This window comes from Erythrolamprus reginae, chromosome 10, assembly GCF_031021105.1.
Source record: "Erythrolamprus reginae isolate rEryReg1 chromosome 10, rEryReg1.hap1, whole genome shotgun sequence".
Classification (NCBI taxonomy): Eukaryota; Metazoa; Chordata; class Lepidosauria; order Squamata; family Dipsadidae; genus Erythrolamprus; species Erythrolamprus reginae.
The window spans coordinates 38,113,358-38,133,880 of NC_091959.1; the positions used below are offsets into that span (position 1 = coordinate 38,113,358).

At 44.8% G+C, this 20,523-nt stretch overlaps 1 protein-coding gene across 2 annotated transcripts in view; it reads left to right on the plus strand.

Annotated features, from left to right (window-relative positions):
• Nucleotides 1-20,523, plus strand: part of ULK1 (unc-51 like autophagy activating kinase 1) — a 111,341-nt gene that overhangs the window by 66,719 nt on the left and 24,099 nt on the right. For both annotated transcript variants that reach the window (XM_070762662.1, XM_070762663.1), the window contains 6 exons: nt 451-539; nt 2,192-2,351; nt 3,047-3,107; nt 3,817-3,906; nt 5,133-5,261; nt 15,181-15,335. In XM_070762662.1, coding sequence (XP_070618763.1) covers nt 451-539; nt 2,192-2,351; nt 3,047-3,107; nt 3,817-3,906; nt 5,133-5,261; nt 15,181-15,335 — 684 coding nt within the window. The remainder of the gene's footprint in view (nt 1-450; nt 540-2,191; nt 2,352-3,046; nt 3,108-3,816; nt 3,907-5,132; nt 5,262-15,180; nt 15,336-20,523) is intronic.

The following is a 20,523-nucleotide window of genomic DNA, read 5'->3' on the forward strand; positions in this document are numbered from 1 at the left end:
ATTTGTCAATAATCATGTGGTACAACAATTAATGATTGTCATAGGGGTGGTATAATAATAATAATAATAATAATAATAATAATAATAATAATAATAATAATAATAATAATGTATTAGATTTATATGCCGCCCCTCTCCTAGCTGATTTAGTTTGGTTAAGAGAATGTCCGGTATGATGGTGTTGAATGCTGAACTGAAGTCTACAAAGAGGACCCTAGCGTAGGTCATTGGAGATTCAAGATGTTGAAGGATGTAGTGTAGAGCCATATCAACAGCACCATCTGTTGATGTAACCTAGTTGGGTCATGAAATGTCTGGAGGCAAACCGCCAAGCTCAGAGAACACCGAGGGCCCCACAATTCGGAGCTACAAATATTTTCTTCTATTAAGTCTTTACAAATGTGACCTTCACCCCATTCTCTTCCCTCCTCCTCTACCTCTTTTCTGCAGCTGCTTCTGTGCCAATGCCTTCTTATCCAAGCTTGGGCTCGGGAAGTTCTTCCAGCAGTTCCTCCACATCTCACTTGGCATCGCCTCCTGTGAGTATATTTGATAGTTCCCTACTCCACAAATGATTCCGCTAGGATAGGTAATGGCGAAACGTTTCGGCACTATGTGTTTAAACCGGAACTCACTCGCAGGCATGCGTATGGGCAACGGCCAGCTGGACTTTGCACGCGGAACAACAGAAACCCAAACACCAGCTGGCTGGCACATACATGCCTATTTTGGGGGGCTGTTTTCCAGTGCCCCGGCACCCATGAAAACCAGCTGGCTGGTGTGCATGTGGTGTATTGAAAACCCAAAGAGCAGCTGGCAACAGTGTGTGTGCCAAAGAGATGTGCCATACAGGATGCGTTCCAAAAGTAATGCAATTATTTTTTTTAAAGTAATTTATTGAACAGATTTGCACAATCACTTAAAATTTTTCAAAGTACTGTCCTTGGGCCTCTACACATTTTTTCCAGCGACTCTGCCATGACCGGTACGCGCCCTGGAAGGCATCTTCGGGGACCTCTCGCAAGGTCTTCGTCACAGCTGATTGGATCTCTTCTATGGACGAAAAATGGGTTCCTTTCAGGGCTGGGAACAAAAAGAAGTATGCTGGGGCGACGTCAAGACTAATGGGGGGGATGGGGCAGCGTTGGCACCTGGTGTTTGGCCAGGAACTCATGGAATCGTAGCGCGTTGTGGCAAGGCACGTTTTTCATCCATAGAAGAGATCCAATCAGCCGTGACGAAGACCTTGCGAGAGATCCCCGGAGACATCTTCCAGGGCGCGTACTGGTCATGACAGAGTCGCTGGAAAAAATGTGTAGAGGCCCAAGGACAGTGCTTTGAAGAATTTTAAGTGTTTGTGCAAATCTGTTCAATAAATTACTTTTTTAAAAAAAATAATTGCATTACTTTTGGAACGCACCCTGTAGGTTGGCCACCGCGGTTCTAGGACTTGAAGTATGCACCCCGCAGGATGCACCAGTGTCTCTCAAGGTTCCAGGCAGCATCCAAGCTAAATCAGAGTCCAAGTCAAAGTACTCGTCAAAGTTCCAATTTATTGCTGGAGCCATCCTCGCACCTACACTGGGAAACCTGAATTTGAGTTTCCCACTCAGTTGAAAGTTCATATCCCTTGTCCCCCAACCACAATCTTGTCATGTTGCCGACTCCGATTATGACAGGGTGGCAAGTCCTCCTTCCGCTTCCGCCCAGGTGGGTGGGCATAGGATGTCCTTGAACCACTCGAAAGAATGCTTTGTGACTGCCTCTGTTCCCTCATGAAAATCACCCCTCCCAAGTTCCCATAAGTAGTAGGTCATCAATAGATAGTGTGGCAAGCCGTTGATTTATCATCAGCTTCTACACCGGCTTGACAGGCGGCCTCCCCTCAAGAAAAAAGTGTATCCTACAGTGGAGAGAGAGATCACAAGGGGTTAATTTGTTTATCCAGCCCTTCCTCCCCCAGGGGGGGACCTTTGGGCTTATTTGGATATTAGTCATGGAATTGTTTAACTAATTTCTAATGTGCCCAGGGATGGGGAGTCGCGGTTTGTACTCAAAACCGGGCACTTTATGGCCGAATGTGACGGGAAATGTTTTTGACAATTAGCAAAGCATTGGCAGCAATGACTAACATTCCTTATCCAATGTTTGGTTTATTTTTTTGCAACTTTCGTCTCTTTTCCTTGAGAAGTCACTTGGCGAGATGCCCCATCTTCAGGAGAAGACCCCAGCCTCCCCCCAGCCAGGCTCCTCAGCTTTCCTGCAACGGTCAAAGGAATCAGTGGAAAGCAGCAGCAAAAATTCCTCCTGTGATACCGACGACTTCGTGATGGTGCCAGCACAGTTTACAAGTAAGAGGAGTTCAGTGCCCAAGCCAGTGAGAACTTGGATGAAGCACGCGCAAGGGTGGGCTTCGGAAATTTTAGGGAGGGCTTCCCTGCCTGGCTGCTGGGTGGGCGTGCCTAGAAAGCCTAGAACTAAGACGCCTTAAACAAGATCTAAGTATTGCCCACAAGATCATATGCTGCAACGTCCTGCCTGTCAGCGACTACTTCAGCTTCAACCACAACAACACAAGAGCACACAACAGATTTAAACTTAATATTAACCACTCCAAACTTGACTGTAAAAAATATGACTTCAGTAACCGAGTTGTCGAAGCATGGAACTCATTACCGGACTCCATAGTGTCATCCCCAAACCCCCAACACTTTACCCTTAGATTATCTACGGTTGACCTATCCAGATTCCTAAGAGGTCAGTAAGGGGCGAGTACAAGTGCACTAGAGTGCCTTCCGTCCCCTGTCCTATTGCTCTCCTATATCTCCTCTACCTTTCTTCTATTCCTATATCTCTTCTTCTATTCTTTCATTGATATGTTCTATTATTATATCTTCTTTTCTATTCTTTCTTAGATATATTTTACTATGAGTATCTCTTCTATAACCTTCATCATGTATTTTACTATGTGTATATAGATATATACTCACTAAAACCCTCATTGTGTATTGGACAAAATAAATAAATAAATCCTTTTTGATTTTAGGTGATATCGCTACAGAACCTACTGGAGGGAAACTGATCCAGGACAGCCTGATGGGAAGTGGGTAAGGAAAGGGGGGGGAAACCCTTTTAGGTTTTTTTTTAGTTTTTGGTGAATTTAATTTTTTATGAGGGATAATAAATATTTTTTTAAGGGAAGCTATAGCGGTTAATTTGGGAATAAAATTAAAATTAATTGGTGGCTGACCCTGTCAACAAAACGAGGTTTTGGATGAGGCAGCATTAGATCAGTAACCTATACCTAGAGTAGAGTTATATATACAGAAAAGATATGAACATAATGGTTGTAGGAGAAGTCACCGTTAGTTTAAAAATGTGTGGCATACATCATCAGTTTTCTTTTAATTGTAATGAGATAAACATTTGATGGCTCCTGGTTGGTGTGTCGGTTTTCAACACACCTCGGAGCGGTTTTTGCAACAGAATAAATAAATAACCAGATTGGCGTCCTTAAAATAAACAACTGGAGGAAGATTTCACCATTTAGTAAAGATATAAGTAGGACAAGCAGATGTTTCTGCTTTGAAATGCGAGCTTGGAGTTGATGCTTTTGTGACTTCTGTCTAGTCTTAAGTTTCATGGAGTGAAGATGGTCCTGTTTTAATATCTTCTCCATCAAATGTTGTCCAGATTCATTGAGACTTACAACTCTCGAAAGCCTCCAAGTGTTGATGGGAGTTGGTTGATAACCATCACCTCTCCGGTGTCATTGTGTTAGTGATTCGTGTTTCTTCTGTCCTTGGACTTCTGTAGGAGCTCTTTGGTGACTTCTGCTGACTTGGAAAGCCAAGGAAGGACTCCATCTCCTTCACCTCCCTACAGTAGTTCTCCTAGCCCATCCGGGTAAGAAAGAATCTGAGATAGTGTTCCTCACCCTCCCAATGAAGGCTATAAGGTTTCCTGCCTAAGCAGGGGGTTGGACTAGAAGACCTCCCGGGTCCCTTCCAACACTGTTATTCTATCCTTGTTCTAATAATAATAATAGTAATAATTTATTAGATTTGTATGCCGCCCCTCTCCGAAGACTCGGGGCAGCTCACAACAACGATAAAAACAATATTATAATGGCACAAATCTAATATTAAAAAACTAAAAACCCTATCATAATTAAAAACCAAACAGCACATACATACCAAACATAAATTACAATAAGCCTGGGGGAAAGATATCTCAAATCCCCCATGCCTGGCGGTATAGGTGGGTCTTAAGTAGTTTACGGAAGACAAGGAGGGTGGGAGCAGTTCTAATCTCAGGGGAGGAGTTGATTCCAGAGGGCCGGGGCCGCCACAGAGAAGGCTCTTCCCCTGGGGGCTGCCAGATGACATTGTTTAGTCGACGGGACCTGGAGAAGGCCAACTCTGTGGGACCTTATTGGCCGCTGGGATTCATGCTGTAGCAGGTGGTTCCGGAGGTACTCTGGTCCAATGCCAAGTAGGGCTATAAAGGTCATGACCAACACTTTGAATTGTGACCAGAAACTGATCGTCAGCCAATGCAGGCCACGGAGTGTTGTAGATACGTGGGCGAATCTGGGAAGCCCCACGATGGCTCTCGCGGCCGTGTTCTGCACGATCTGGAGTTTCCAAACACTTTTCAAAGGTAGCCCCATGTAGAGAGCGTTGCAGTAATCGAACCTCGAGGTGATGAGGGCATGAATGACTGTGAGCAATGACTCCCTGTCCAAATAGGGCCGCAACTGGTGCACCAGGCGAACCTGGGCAAACGCCCTCCTCGCCACAGCCGAAAGATGATGTTCCAATGTCAGCTGTGGATCGAGGAGGACGCCCAAGTTGCGCACCTTCTCTGAGGGGATCAATAGTCCCCCCCCCCCAGGGTAATGGACGGACAGATAGAATTGTCCTTGGGAGGCAAGACCCACAGCCACTCCGTCTTGTCTCCGTCTAATGGGTAAACTGGGCTTCTTCAACAAACTGTGATTAAAGCAAACCACAGCTTAAGGCAATGAGACATTCTGCAGAACTTTATCCTTCATCTTCCCCACACTTAGGATGTCCAATAGTCTTGCTTTTGCTCTAATCATCACTTGTCTACCTTTGGTCTCATCACAGGCGATGCAGCCAATTTCCATCTGGCACTAGAACCGGACAATCAATACCCATTCCAGTCCCTACACAGATTCAAAATTACCGCCGGATTGAGCAGAATCTTCAATCCCCCAATCAATATACTTTGCCACGGTAAGTACAGCGTTCCCTCGATTTTCGCGGGTTCGAACTTCGCGAATAGCCTATACCACGGTTTTTCAAAAAATATTAATTAAAAAATACTTCGCGGTTTTTCCCCTATACCATGGTTTTTTCCCACCCGATGATGTCATACGTCATTGCCAAACTAATAATTTTTGCAAATAAATAACAAAAATAATAATAATTGGTAATAAATAATTATGTTTATAAATATCAGAATCACTAAGTGTCTTATTCAATGGTGAGTACCAGTAATAATGGTGAGTAAATGGTTGTTAAGGGAATGGGAAATGGTAATTAAGGGGTTTAAAGTGTTAAGGGAAGGCTTGTGATACTGTCCATAGCCACAAATAGTGCATTTACTTCCGCATCTCTACTTCGCGGAAATTCGACTTTCGCGGGCGGTCTCGGAACGCATCCCCCGCGGAAAACGAGGGAACACTGTATTTGCCAACTATGTTGCAATGCGGTGTGCCACAAGGGTCTGTTCTGGGTCCTATTCTTTTTAATATGTTTGTGAGTGACATAGGGGAAGGTTTGGTAGGAAGGTTTGCCTATTTGCCGATGACTCTAAAGTGTGCAATAGGGTTGATATTCCTGGAGGGGTCTGTAATATGGTAAATGATTTAGCTTTACTAGATAAATGGTCAAAGCAATGGAAACTGCAGTTTAATGTTTCCAAATGTAAAATAATGCACTTGGGGAAAAGGAATCCTCAATTTGAGTATTGCATTGGCAGTTCTGTGTTAGCAAAAACTTCAGTGAGAAAATATTATTTTACTGAAAGAGTAGTAGATCCTTGGAACAAACTTCCAGCAGACGTGGTTGGTAAATCCACAGTAACTGAATTTAAACATGCCTGGGATAAACATATATCCATTGTAAGATAAAATACAGGAAATAGTATAAGGGCAGACTAGATGGACCATGAGGTCTTTTTCTGCCGTCAGTCTTCTATGTTTCTATGTTTCTATGTTTCTAATGCAATGTGGGGAGAAGGTGGGTTTCCAGGAGGGAGGGAGAGGTTGCATTCAGTAGACTAAGAGACAACTCAGACGATGGGACAAGGTAAGACGATACATGGCGAGTAGAATCTGAGACCAAAGCTATAAGAAACAAATTGGAATCACTTTATAATATGTAAAAAGATATTTTGCTCTTGGGTTAAAATGGTTTATACAAGAAACACCCACAATTGGTGGCGGGGTACGAATGATTGTCTGGTAGTGGGCACAATCACTGTGCACTTGTTATATGTTGTGTGTGTGTTTTATATTATAAAATCAATAAAAATATATAAAAAAAATAAGAGACAACTCAGTCTGGATGTTATTATGTGAGAGAAAGAGTGAAGACAGCTCTTCTCTAGTAGCTCTCAGAATATGTTGTAGAGCCAAATTGTTGAGTGTTCAACCTGGCAAGATTCTGTCCATTATTGTTCTGAAACAATAAAGAACTTAGCTTGGAAGGATCCTTACGTATCATTCTCTGAGTTTTCAGAGAGGGGCGGCATACAAATCTAATAAATTATTATTATTATTATTATTATTATTATTATTATTATTATTATTATTATTATTATTATTATTATTATGTCAGTACAACACAGCAAACAAGATCACTATGATGGATTTCGTATTTCATCACCAGTCGGGCGCTTCCCAAGCACCTAGGACTGCGTGATGTAGCGGCGAATTATGTTTGCCGATCCCAGTAAAGCGGCCTTTTGCAATTGACAGATGGAGATTTTGTCAATTCTGATGGTTTTCAAATGTTCACTGAGATACTTTGGTACTGCGCCCAGCGTGCCAAGTACTACTGGGACCACTTTCACGGGCTTATGCCAGAGTCGTTGCAGCTCAATTTTTAGATCTTCGTACTTCACTAATTTCTCTAGCTGCTTCTCCTCAATTCTGCTGTCCCCTGGGATTGCGATGTCGATGAGCCATACTTTCTTTTTCTCCACGATCACAATGTCTGGTGTGTTATGCTTCAGAATTCGGTCAGTCTGAAGTCGGAAGTCCCACAGTAGTTTTGCTTGCTCATTTTCGACCACTTTTTTGGGCTTATGATCCCACCAGTTCTTTGCCAGTGGTAAATGGTAGTTCCGGCACAAGTTCCAGTGGATAATCTGTGCCATTATTATTATTATTATTATTATTATTATTATTATTATTATTATTATTATTATTATTATTATAGGTTTAGGGCTTGATTGGCATGTAGGTAGGGAGGGAGAGAAATAGCATTCAGATTTATATACTGCTTTACAGCCTTCTCTAAGCAGTTTGCAAATTCATCGGCTTGCTCCCAACAAGCTGGGTTTTCATTTTATTGACTTCAGAAGGTAGAGTCAAGAGCAATAGCAATACCATTTAGACTTATATACCTCTGCACAGTGCTTTACAGCCCTATCTAGGCGGTTTATAGAGTCGGAACTTTTCCCCTCGACTATCATTTTACTGACTTTGGAAGAATGGAAGGCTGAGTCAACCTTGAGCCAGTGGGAATGGAACTGCTGAATTGCTAGCAGTTAGCAAAATTAATCTGCAGCACTGTATTCTAAGCACTATGCAAGCACCACTCATGGATGGATGGATGCATGGATAAGATAGACAGACAGACAGACAACAGACAGACAGACAGACAGACAAACAGAGGGGTAGAGGGTTGGAGGAATGGAAGGATGGATGGATAAGATAGATGGATGGATGGATGGATGGACGGACGGACGGACGGACGGACAGACAGAGGGGTAGAGGGTTGGAGGAATGGAAGGATGGATGGATAAGATAGATGGATGGATGGACGGACGGACGGACGGACGGACAGACAGAGGGGTAGAGGGTTGGAGGAATGGAAGGATGGATGGATAAGATAGACAGACAGACAGACAGACAAACAGAGGAGTAGAGGGTTGGAGGAATGGAAGGATGGATGGATGATGGGATAGGCAAGGATAGAAGGGTAGGCAGGCAGGCAGAATAAACACAGTGATAGCATATAATCTGTATTCCCAGGAGGACTAAGAAGCAACTCAGCCTGGATATTATGTGTAAGGGAAAGAACCTGAAGGAGGGGGGCGGGGGCGGGGAAGTCCCGATACGTCACATGATGCTGCTGTGATAATGTAAGTTTGGCACCCCTTTTTTAGAGCCAGATAGTTGAGTGTTCAACCTGGCAAGATTCTGTCTATAGATGGGAAACAATAAAAAAACCTTCCACTTGGAAGAATCACCATGTTTCATTCTAGCTTTTGGGCCTGCCAGATTTGCTCAACTACAGGATTGTCAGAAGACGCTTAAAATATGGAGCAAGTCCATTTTGGCACATTATTTTACAAGCTCTTGAACTCTTTGAAAGTTTAATTTGAGTGTCAGACTTTTGATTAGCTGTGAACCAGAGCCTAATTTCAACTTTGTGGGTTGTGTCAGGATGAGAACTTAAATATGGCTTCTTTTCACTTTGGGTTTTGCACTGAACATCCAATGCAATTAATGTTAATGCAATTAAACCCAGTGAATTGATGCAATTAAACCCAGTGAATTGATGCAATTAAACCAAAGAAATGTGATTCTTTTGCCAGATGTGGCTTTGATCATTTAGCATTTTATTACATGAAAAGCTGTGCTTGATCGTTCAACTTTGGAGGACATCTGGGGAACAAACCTCCAAATTTGAGGAGTGGGGGGCGATGCTCAGATTGGAAACCTCTGCAGTTTGCGAGCCAACAAAATTCCCAGCTTTGCATTCTGTGGGAGAATCCAGATTGCACAAGAAAAAACCCTCTTAGTTTTGCAGCTTGGATGCAGTTTTGCCTCATTTTAAACGGGTTAGGGAACTTTGCATTAGATAGATAGATAGATAGATAGATAGATAGATAGATAGATAGATAGATAGATAGATAGATAGATAGATATTATTTATTATTATTTAGTAGATTTGTATGCTGCCCCTCTCCGTAGACTCAGGGCAGCTCACAAGATAGATAGATAGGTAGGTAGGTAGGTAGGTAGATAGATAGATAGATAGATAGATAGATAGATAGATAGATAGATAGATTGATAGATATGATAGATATGATAGATAGATAGATAGATAGATATGATAGATAGATAGATTTGATAGATAGATAGATATTATTTATTATTATTTATTAGATTTGTATGCCGCCCCTCTCCGTAGACTCAGGGCGGCTCACAAGATAGATAGGTAGGTAGGTAGGTAGGTAGGTAGGTAGATAGATAGATATGATAGATAGATAGATAGATAGATAGATAGATAGATAGATAGATAGATAGATAGATAGATAGATATGGTAGATTAGATAGATAGATATTATTTATTATTATTATTTATTAGATTTATATGCCGTCCTTCTCCGTAGACTCAGGGCGGCTCACAAGATAGATAGATAGATAGATAGATAGATAGATAGATAGATAGATAGATAGATAGATAGATAGATAGATAGATCTGATAGACAGACAGACAGCTAGACAGCTGATAGATGGATAGATAGATAAATAAATAAATAGATAGAGATAGGAGATAGATTGATAAATGACAGATAGATAGATGATAGTTGATAAATATAGATAAATGATAGATAAATGATATACAGGGTTCCCTCTATTTTCGCGGGGGATGCGTTCCGAGAACGCCCACGAAAGTCGAATTTCCGCAAAGTAGCGATGCGGAAGTAAATACACTATTTTTGGCTATGAACAGTATTACAAGCCTTCCCTTAACACTTTAAACCCCTAAATTACAATTTCCCATTCCCTTAGCAACCATTTAGATTATTTCTCACCATGTTTATTTATTAGAGTTTATTAAAAAAAATATTTATTAAAGGCGGGCGAAAGTTTGGCGATGATATATGACATCTTCGGGCAGGAAAAAACATGGTACAGTAGTACCTCTAGATACGAGCTGCTCCACATGCGAGTATTCCAAGTTACGAGCCACAATGGGAGCGAAATTTCTGTTCCAGACCCGAGCTCAAATTCGGGATACGAGCCGAGCTTCCACTAGGTGGCGCAAGAATCCTTGCTTCTGGTTATCTCCGCAGGGAAAAACAAAGTCTAAAGCCATTTGTTCCAGATACGAGTTGATCGACATACGAGATCTGTTCTGGAACGAATTAAACTGGTATCTAGAGGTACTACTGTATAGGGAAAAAACCTGTGAAGTATTTTTTAATTAATACTTTTGAAAAACCGTGGTATAGACGTTTTGCGAAGTTCGAACCCGCAAAAATCGAGGGAACACTGTGTGTATGTGTATGTGTACAGTATATATATATATATATGATAGAAATATATTCATCATCATCTCTCTCTTTCTCTCTGTCTCTTATCCCTTGTCTCTGTATCTTTCTCTCTCTCTCATCTATATCTATTTGTACCTGTCTGTTTATCTCTGTCTCTTTCATCTTTCTATATCTATTTCTCTCTCTCTCTCTCTCTCTTTCTATATTCTCTCTCCCTCCCTGGAAAATCCAACATAGCAAAGTGTGTTCACATGTCTATTTATATTATTTGTTCTGACTCATCTGCTTAGTCAGACATCTCAGCCATTTATCTGACGTGTCATTACCTGTAATTACACAGAACACGTTAGAGCCATGCTTTTGGCATGCAGTTTCTGGACTAAGGGACCAGTCATGTTGCCGGGATGTGCCATGTGATGGAGTCCATCCATCTTGTGTAGGTGTCACCTTTTCATTAAGGCAAGGCGCCTGTGAACGCTACCAGCTTCTTTGGCTCGAAGGAAAAAAGATGGATGGAATGAAGCCCATCTGGGAAAGTTATTGGGCTTTGGTTAGCCAAGGATCTGTGTGCCTGGCAAAGGATGGAAACAGGTTGGACTTTGGCAAGCTTCTCTGGTTCAAAACTGGAGAATTTGGCTAGTTTGGTTTTATTTATTTATTTGATTGATTGATTGATTTCTTTTTAAAAAAATATCTTTATTAGTTATTTTAGATTAGATTAGATTTAGATTAGATTTATTGGATTTACAGTGATCCCCCGATCGTTGCGAGGGTTCCGTTCCAGGACCCCCCGCAACGAGCGGGTTTTCGCGAAGTAGCGCTGCAGAAGTAAAAACACCATCTGCGCATGCGCAGATGGTGTTTTTACTTCCGCAGCGCTAGCGAGGAGCCGAAGATTGGGGGCGGCGCGGCTGTTTTAAAACATCGCCGCCGGCATGGGGGGCTTCCTAGCAGCCCCCCAAACCCGGGTTGCGGGTCCGGGGGGTGCTGGCAAGCCCCCCATGCCGGCAGCGACGTTTTAAAACAGCCGCGCCGCCCCCAATCTTCGGCTCCTCGCTAGCGGGCAGGCAGGCGGCGGACAAGCCGTTCGCTGGCGCTCGCTCTCGCCGCTTTCCAGCTGAGTCCTGAAGCGAATTCGCTTCAGGACTCAGCTGGGAAGCGGCGAGAATGAACGGGGTGGGCGGGCGAAGGGCGGGCGGCAGCGAGGAGTTTGTGTGGGCGGTGGGGAAACTCCTTGCTGATGCCCGCCGCTCGCCCTCCCACCAGCAAGAGGGGGAAGACCCAGGGAAGCCGCCGAGCAGCTGATCTGCCCGGCGCCATCTACGCATGCGTGCCCATAGAAAAAAGGGCACGCATGCGCAGATGGTGTTTTGACTTCCGGGTTGAAAAATCGCAAATTAGCCTGTTCGCAATGGTCGGGGACGCAATAACCAGGGGATCACTGTATATGCCGCCCCTCTCCGCAGACTCAGGGCGGCTCACAACAGGAACAATACAAAACATATTAGAAATCTAATAATTAAAAACAATCTAATAATTAAAAACAGGATATCTGCGAGACCGCCTTCTGCCGCACGAATCCCAGCGACCTGTTAGGTCCCACAGAGTTGGCCTTCTCCGGGTCCCGTCGACTAAACAATGTCGTCTGGCGGGACCCAGGGGAAGAGCCTTCTCTGTGGTGGCTCCGACCCTCTGGAACCAGCTCCCCCCAGAGATCAGGATTGCCCCCACCCTCCTTGCCTTTCGTAAACTTCTTAAAACCCACCTCTGCTGTCAGGCATGGGGGAATTGAAACATCTCCCCCTTGCCCATGTAGTTTCTGTGTATGATTCGATTGTGTGTTGTTTTTTATATATTGGGGTTTCTTTTTTGGACTTTTTAATCTAAAACTGTAATCTAGATTTTTAAATATTAGATTTGTTACTATGTACTGTTCTTCACCATTGTTGTGAGCTGCCCCGAGTCTGCGTAGAAGGGCGGCATATAAATCCAATAAATTTAATCTAAATCTAATCTAATCTAAAATTATCTTTAAAAAAATACAGTACAGTGGTCCCTCGAGTTTCGCGATCTCGATCTTCGCTAAACTCTATATCGCGAGTTTTCAACCCGGAAGTAAACTCCACCATCTGCGCATGCGTGCCCTTCCACGCATGCGTAGATGGTGGAGTTTCCCCGCCGGGCAGAGGCTTCCCTGGGTCTTCCCCCTCTTGCCCCGGTAAGGCGCGAGCAACGGCGTGGGCGGGTGGGCGGCACACGCGCAGGGAAACCCCAGGGCCGCTTCTCAGCTGAGAAGCGGCCCCAGCAACAGCGCGGGGGGGGCGGGCGGCGCGCGCGCGCGCGCGGGGAAACCCCAGGGCTGCTTCTCAGCTGAGAAGCGGCCCCAGCAACAGCGTGGGGGGGCGGGCGGCGCGCGCGCGCGCGCGGGGAAACCCCAGGGCCGCTTCTCAGCTGAGAAGCGGCCCCAGCAACACCGCGGGGGGGGCGGGCGGCGCGCGCGCGCGCGGGGGAAACCCCAGGGCTGCTTCTCAGCTGAGAAGCGGCCCCAGCAACAGCGCGGGGGGGCGGGCGGCGCGCGCGCGCGCGGGGAAACCCCAGGGCCGCTTCTCAGCTGAGAAGCGGCCCCAGCAACAGCGCGGGGGGGGCGGGCGGCGCGCGCGCGCGCGCGGGGAAACCCCAGGGCCGCTTCTCAGCTGAGAAGCGGCCCCAGCAACAGCGCGGGGGGGGGGGGCGGGCGGCACGCGCGCGGACAAGCAGCAGCAGCGAGGCGGCGGGGAAACCCAATCTTCGGCTCCTCGCTGCTGCGGTGGAAATAAAAATACCATCTGCGCATGCGCAGATGGTGTTTTTACTTCCGCACCGCTACTTCGCGACAAATCGATCATCGCGAGGGGTCCTGGAACGGAACCCTCGCGATGATCGAGGGACCACTGTAATCCAATTTATCTAAAACCCCAATTATCTAATTTATCTAAAAGCCCCTACTGTAAAGCTTGGCAAAGCTTGAGAGAACGATCTGTCTACTGGTGACATCTACCCTCTTTAACTCTGATGGACCCAGGGGAAGAGCCTTCTCTGTGGTGGCTCCGACCCTCTGGAACCAGCTCCCCCCAGAGATCAGGATTGCCCCCACCCTCCTTGCCTTTCGTAAACTTCTTAAAACCCACCTCTGCTGTCAGGCATGGGGGAATTGAAACATCTCCCCCTTGCCCATGTAGTTTCTGTGTATGATTCGATTGTGTGTTGTTTTTTATATATTGGGGTTTCTTTTTTGGACTTTTTAATCTAAAACTGTAATCTAGATTTTTAAATATTAGATTTGTTACTATGTACTGTTCTTCACCATTGTTGTGAGCTGCCCCGAGTCTGCGTAGAAGGGCGGCATATAAATCCAATAAATTTAATCTAAATCTAATCTAATCTAAAATTATCTTTTAAAAAATACAGTACTGTAATCCAATTTATCTAAAACCCCAATTATCTAATTTATCTAAAAGCCCCTACTGTAAAGCTTGGCAAAGCTTGAGAGAACGATCTGTCTACTGGTGACATCTACCCTCTTTAACTCTGATGGAGACATGTTATTATTATTATTTTTTATTTTATTATATTTTTCAAAAACAACACAACACATTAACGTACATACATAGAAAAACAACAGAGCATATAACAACAAAAAAGGAGCTCTAATCGCTCTGCTCTTAGTAGAAATCCCTGAAGAAAACCCTTTGTTAATCAGATCATAGTAAAAGGAAAAAAAATATATAATTATATTTTTCTATTATTTACAAGTATTCCTATTATTTACAATTTTATAGTAGTACATCATCATCATAATAATAATAATAATAATAATAATAATAATAATAATAATAATAATAATAAAATTTATTAGATTTGTATGCTGCCCCTCTCCAAGGACTCGGAGCGGCTCACAACAGCAACAAAATACAATATTGATACAAATCCAATATTAAAATTAATTTAAAAACCCATTATTACTAAAAAACATTCAATTTTACACAAACACACCATTCTCAAATGCTAGAGTCTGAAAGACCCCCCATGCCTGGCGGCATACAGGGGGTGGACATAAAAATGGAAACACCTTGAAAATCCAGATTTGGAATCCAGATTTGTGAAGCTCCCTTCGAACAGTTTTTGTGGAAACTGGGTTCTGTACGTGTCTATTGAGCTCTGCAGTGATTTTAGGAGCTGTGGTCTTGCGATCCGCTCTAACCATTCGCTTTAGAATCCGACGGTCTCTCTCAGACAACTTCAACAGCATTCCAAATGTGGTCTCACCAGCGCTCTATACAGCGGGATCACAATCTCTCTCTTCCTGCTTGTTATACTTCTAGCTATGCAGCCAAACATTCTACTTGCTTACCATACCGTCTGACTGCACTGTTCATCCATTTTGAGACTGTCAGAAATCACTACTCCTAAATCCTTCTCTTCTGACATTTTTGCTAGCATACAATACTCCAGGGTTACTCTGCACACTCCTTAACATTGTACATAGTACTCACACACTTGAATGTCAACAACACAAGTTGGATTGGGTGATCCTCCGTTGATTTTTCTCTTCCTGCTATGCACAGCCTGGAATGAAGAAATTCTCCTTTCCATTAGGTCTAATCCTGTCAAAAGACCGGGCAGCGTGAGTCCACTTGGCTTCCTGAAAGCAAGCCCATCCCCTCCATTTTCTGCTGGTGAGCATGGGACGGTGCCATCCCCAAGAAGGTTCTCCTTTGGTGGTGCCAAGCCTTACACACCTTCTCCTCAAGGTAGGCTATCCGGTTCAAATTCTAGTTCCGTGTAGAGTAAATAGTTACGTAAGTTTCTTAGTTTGTTTTTCATCCGTTCCTGTAAGTATTTTGTCAAGTTCTGTCTTTTCCAAATTAATACGTTCCATTTTGGATGAGAAATTTTGGTTATAACATAGAACTAGACAAATGGCAGCAACTTTGGGAAAGAAATTATAAACTGACTATGGCAACAGCATCTAAATTCATTCATTCATTCATTCATTCATTCATATATTTATTTGTTTGTTTGTTTATTTGTTCATTCATTCATCTCACATGTTTTTTTGCTGAATTTGAAAATTAAGGGAGACTAGGATAGATCTATTTTGGCCTTGTTTTGGCCTCATCAGCTAGCCATACCCACTGGGACTTGAACCTGCAACCTTTGCCTTGTAAGGCAGAGAATTATCCTCTAGGCCAGTGATTTTCAATCTTTTTTGAGCCGCGGCACACTTTTTACATTTACAAAATCCTGGGGCACACCACCAACCAAAATGACACAAATCTAATAAATAAATAAATAAATAAATAAATAAATACATACATACATACATACATACATACATACATACATACATACATAAATAAATAACCCCCTCATATATATAATCCCATGTAACATCCCCTTGTAAATACAGTCAATCATCAATCATCCCTCCTGAAATTTATACCACTGTCTCATTTATGGGTACTTCTCCTGTCTTTCCCCCTTTTCTCTCTCATGTTTCTCATTTCTCTCTCTTCCTCCCTTTTTCCCTCATTCCTTCTCCCTTTCACTTCTCCTATTTTTCCATCCCTGTCTCTCCCCCCCCCCCCTTATGTGTGTGTATGTATACACACTCCAACCATTTCCAAAACCAGGTGAGGGCTGGGGTTTAATTCTCTTTTATTCTTTTCAAAAACAGGTGAGGGCTGGGGTTTTTTTCTTATTATTTGGGTGCTTTTTACCATATGCTTCAAGAATCACCTCTCTCTCTCTCTTGTTTCTCTCTCCTCTCATTCTCTGCCTCAATCATTTTCTCATTTCTCCTCCCCCTTTTGTTCTCATTTCTCTCTCCTTTCCTCTTCCTGTCTCTCTTGCTTTCTTTTTCTCTCTCTCTCTCTTGCTTTCTTTCAGTATCTCTTGCTATCTCTCTTTTTCTCTCTTGCTTTTCTTCTCTCGTGCTTTTTCTTGTTCTTTCTCTCTCTGTTGCTCTCTCTCATTCTCTTATTTTCTCTCTCTCTCTTTTCTTTCTCTCTCTCTTAGTCTCTCTCTCTCTTGTTCTCTCTTATTTTCTTTCTCTCTCTTTCATGCTTTCTCTCTCTTGTTCTTTCTCACTCTCTCTCTGTTGCTCTCTCTCGTTCTCTCTCTTCATTTCTTCTCTGTGGAGGCCAGCGAAGGTTTCCCTTAGTTTGAATGTTCCAAGCAAGCAGCCCCTTTACTGACAGCCGGGACGGGACTGTGAGAGGGGTGGGCGTTCCCACAGCGCTTGGAGCGGCTAGCGGCCGGATCGCCAGCGCCGCTGCAGCCACCGCTGTGGAAGAAGCTGCACCCCAAAAAATCCGGAGAGAAGGAAGGATCGGGCGGGCGGGGACAGCCACAAGTGGAAGCCTCAGCCCTGGAGCCCCCTCGCGCCCATGGCTTCTCATCGATGTCTCTGCCTGCCCGATCCGCTGGAGTGCTAATAGCAGCGGCGGGCAGGAGCCCCCCCCCCGCTATTCCCGCCGCCGCCACCGCTATTAGCACTCCCGCGGATCGGGCAGGCAGAGGCATCGACGAGAAGCCATGGGCGCGAGGGGGCTCCAGGGCTGAGGCTTCCACTTGCAGGAGCCCCCCCCCCCCGCTATTCACGCCGCCGCCGCTATTAGCACTCCCGATGCCACAAGTGAAAGCCTCAGCCACTGCTATTGCCACCGTGGGGAGGCAGGGGCAGCCGCGGCTCCCTTTACTCCTACTGCCGCACCTCCCTGCCCCTGCCTCCCCACGGTGCCTCCGGCCAAACGCACCCCTGGCTTCTCCGCCCTGCCCCATTGCCCGCCCACTCTCCTCCGCTGCCTCCGCCTGCCTTGGGGCGAGCAATCCGGGAGTCCAGGACTGTGGCTTTGCGCCATGAAGAGAAAACGGCAGCAGGGAAAAGTCGGCCGTTTTTTCTTCATGGCGCAAAGCCACACAGTCCCGGACTCCTGGATTGCTCGCCCCAAGGCAGGAGGCGGCGGCGGAGGAGAGTGGGCGGGCAATGGGGCAGGGCGGAGAAGCCAGGGGCGCGTTTGGCCGGAGGCACCGTGGGGAGGCAGGGGCAGGGAGGTGCGGCAGTAGGAGTAAAGGGAGCCGCGGCTGCCCCTGCCTCCCCACGGTGCCTCCGGCCAAACGCGCCCCTGGCTTCTCCCCCCTGCCCCATTGCCTGCCCGATCCGCCCACTCTCCTCCTCCGCCTCTCGCCGCGGCACACCTGACGGTGTGTCGCGGCACACCGGTTGGGAAATGCTGCTCTAGGCTACAGTATCCTATCCCTTCAGCTCTGCACCAGGGAAGGGTTACATATTTTGTGTCGAATCACCCTGGTGTATTGAAGGAACATCACAGCTCCTTATTTGCTTCTCGGCCCAACCCAGGGCCATTTCCAAGGCAGTTAATTTTATTGATAGCCGGCAATTCTATCTATATGTGTCACATGTTTTTTTGCTGAATTTGAAAATTAAGGGAGACTAGGATAGATCTATTTCGGCCTTATTTTGGCCTCATCAGCTAGCCATGCCCACTGGGACTTGAACCTGCAACCTTTGCCTTGTAAGGCAGAGAATTATCCTCTAGGCCAGTGTTTTTCAACCAGTGTGCCGTGGCACACTAGTGTACCGTGGGACATGGTCAGGTGTGCCGCGAAACACAGAGAGAGAAAGAAAGCAAGAGAGAGAGAGAAAGAGAGGGAGGGAAGGAGAGAGAGAGAAAGACATAGAGGGAGGTAGGGAGGGAGAAAGAGAGCAAAAAGAGAGGAAGGAAGGAAGAGAAAGAAAGAAGGATGGAGAGAGAGAAAGAAAGCGGAAGGAAGGGAGAGAAAGAGGGAGAGAGAAATAGAGCGAAAGGGAGGAAGAGAGAGAAATGTTTTGTCCAAACTTTTTTTAGCCCCCCCCCCGCCCCACTCAATGTGCCCCAGGGTTTCATAAATGTAAAAAATGTGCCGCGGCTCAAAAAAGGTTGAAAATCACTGCTCTAGGCTACAGTATCCAATCCCTTAAGCTCTGCACCAGGGAAGGGTTACATATTTTGTGTCAAATCACCCTGGTGTATATATGCCGCCCAATCCCATGGGACTCAGAGCGGCTTACAGCAAGAGTAAAAAAATAGGCTCACGAGCTCCATTTTCACTGGCAGAGGTTTTGCAGGAGGCCATGAAAGCTGAGCTCGGGAACTCCATTTTTGCTAATAGAGCATTCGGGCCACTATAGCCAACCCCGAAGTGATGTCCACCCCAGCTCCCCAGTTCGATTTTCAGCTTCCATGGCCTCCTGCAACCGTCTACCAGTGAAGCTTGGGAGCCCGTTTTTGCAGGCAGAAGCACTGCAGGCCGGTCCATCGCTATTTCTAGGGAGGCCCTGTGGACCAGATCTAAGACTTTCAATCCTGGGCCTAGAAAGCCTAGAACTAAGATGCCTTAAACAAGATCTAAGTATTGCCCACAAGATCATATGCTGCAACGTCCTGCCTGTCGGTGACTACTTCAGCTTCAACCACAACAACGCAAGAGCACACAACAGATTTAAACTTAATATTAACCGCTCCAAACTTGACAGTAAAAAATATGACTTAAGTAACCGAGTTGTCGAAGCGTGGAACTCATTACCGGACTCCGTAGTGTCATCCCCAAACCCCCAACACTTTACCCTTAGATTATCTACAGTTGACCTATCCAGATTCCTAAGAGGTCAGTAAGGGGCGAGTACAAGTGCACTAGAGTGCCTTCCGTCCCCTGTCCTATTGCTCTCCTATATCTCCTATACCTTTCTTCTATTCCTATATCTCTCCTTCTATTCTTTCATTGATATGTTCTATTCCTATATCTTCTTTTCTATTATTTCATAGATATATTTTACTATGAGTATCTCCTCTATAACCTTCATCATGTATTTTACTATGTGTGTGTATATATATATACCCACTAAAACTCTCATTGTGTATTGGACTGACTGACTGACTGACTGACTGACTGACTGACTGACTGACTGACTGAATGAATGAATGAATGAATGAATGAATGAATGAATGAATGAATGAATGAATGAATGAATAAATAAATAAATAAATAAATTACCCCAAATCCGGCCCCCGGGCCTTCAGTTTGACACCCCTGCCCTACGCAGTTCAAATTAACTTAGCCTTCCTTGTGGGTGGGAAGGGAGCTACCTGTGGCCAGGTGGGAAATAGCAGTAGCAATAGCATTTAGACTTATACAGTAGTCCCTCGCTATACCGCGCTTCACCTACTGCGGCTTCACTTCATCACGGGTTTCTGAGGAAGTCGATCGGCAGATTTAAACAGCCCGCCGAACTCGATCGGCAGGTTTTTTAAAAATATATATATATCTAAAATTATAAATACTGTATTTAAATACTGTATCTAAAATAAATACTGTGTGGGAAGGGTTTATAAACACTTAAAACAATGAAAACTTACCAAACAATTACAATATAAATATTTAAATAAGTACTATCAGTCGATAAATTCTTCATCGCGGATTTCACCTATGGCGGCCGGGTCTGGAACGTAACACCAGCGATAGGTGAGGGACTACTGTATACCGCTTTATAGTGCTTTTCCAGCCCTCTCTAAGCAGTTTACAGAATCAACAATCTGGGTCCTCATTTTACCGACCTCAGAAGGATGGCTAAGTTAATTTGAACTGTGTAGGGCAGGGGTGACAAACTCAAGGCCCTGGGGCCAGATCTAACCTCCACACCACCTCGGCACCCTGGAAAAACATGGGTGTCTCTGCTGAGGCCTTGTTCGTTCTTGGTATCCTTCTGAATTCCCGAGTAAACTTTGTAATGATCTAATTCAGGTGAGCGGTGTTTGGGGCAATGTTGGTCTAAACCTAGGGAAATAAAATAGCACATAGCAATAGTCCTTAGTGCTTTACAGCCCCCTCTGAGTGGGGCATAGAATCAGCATATTGTCGAGATAATATACATATATA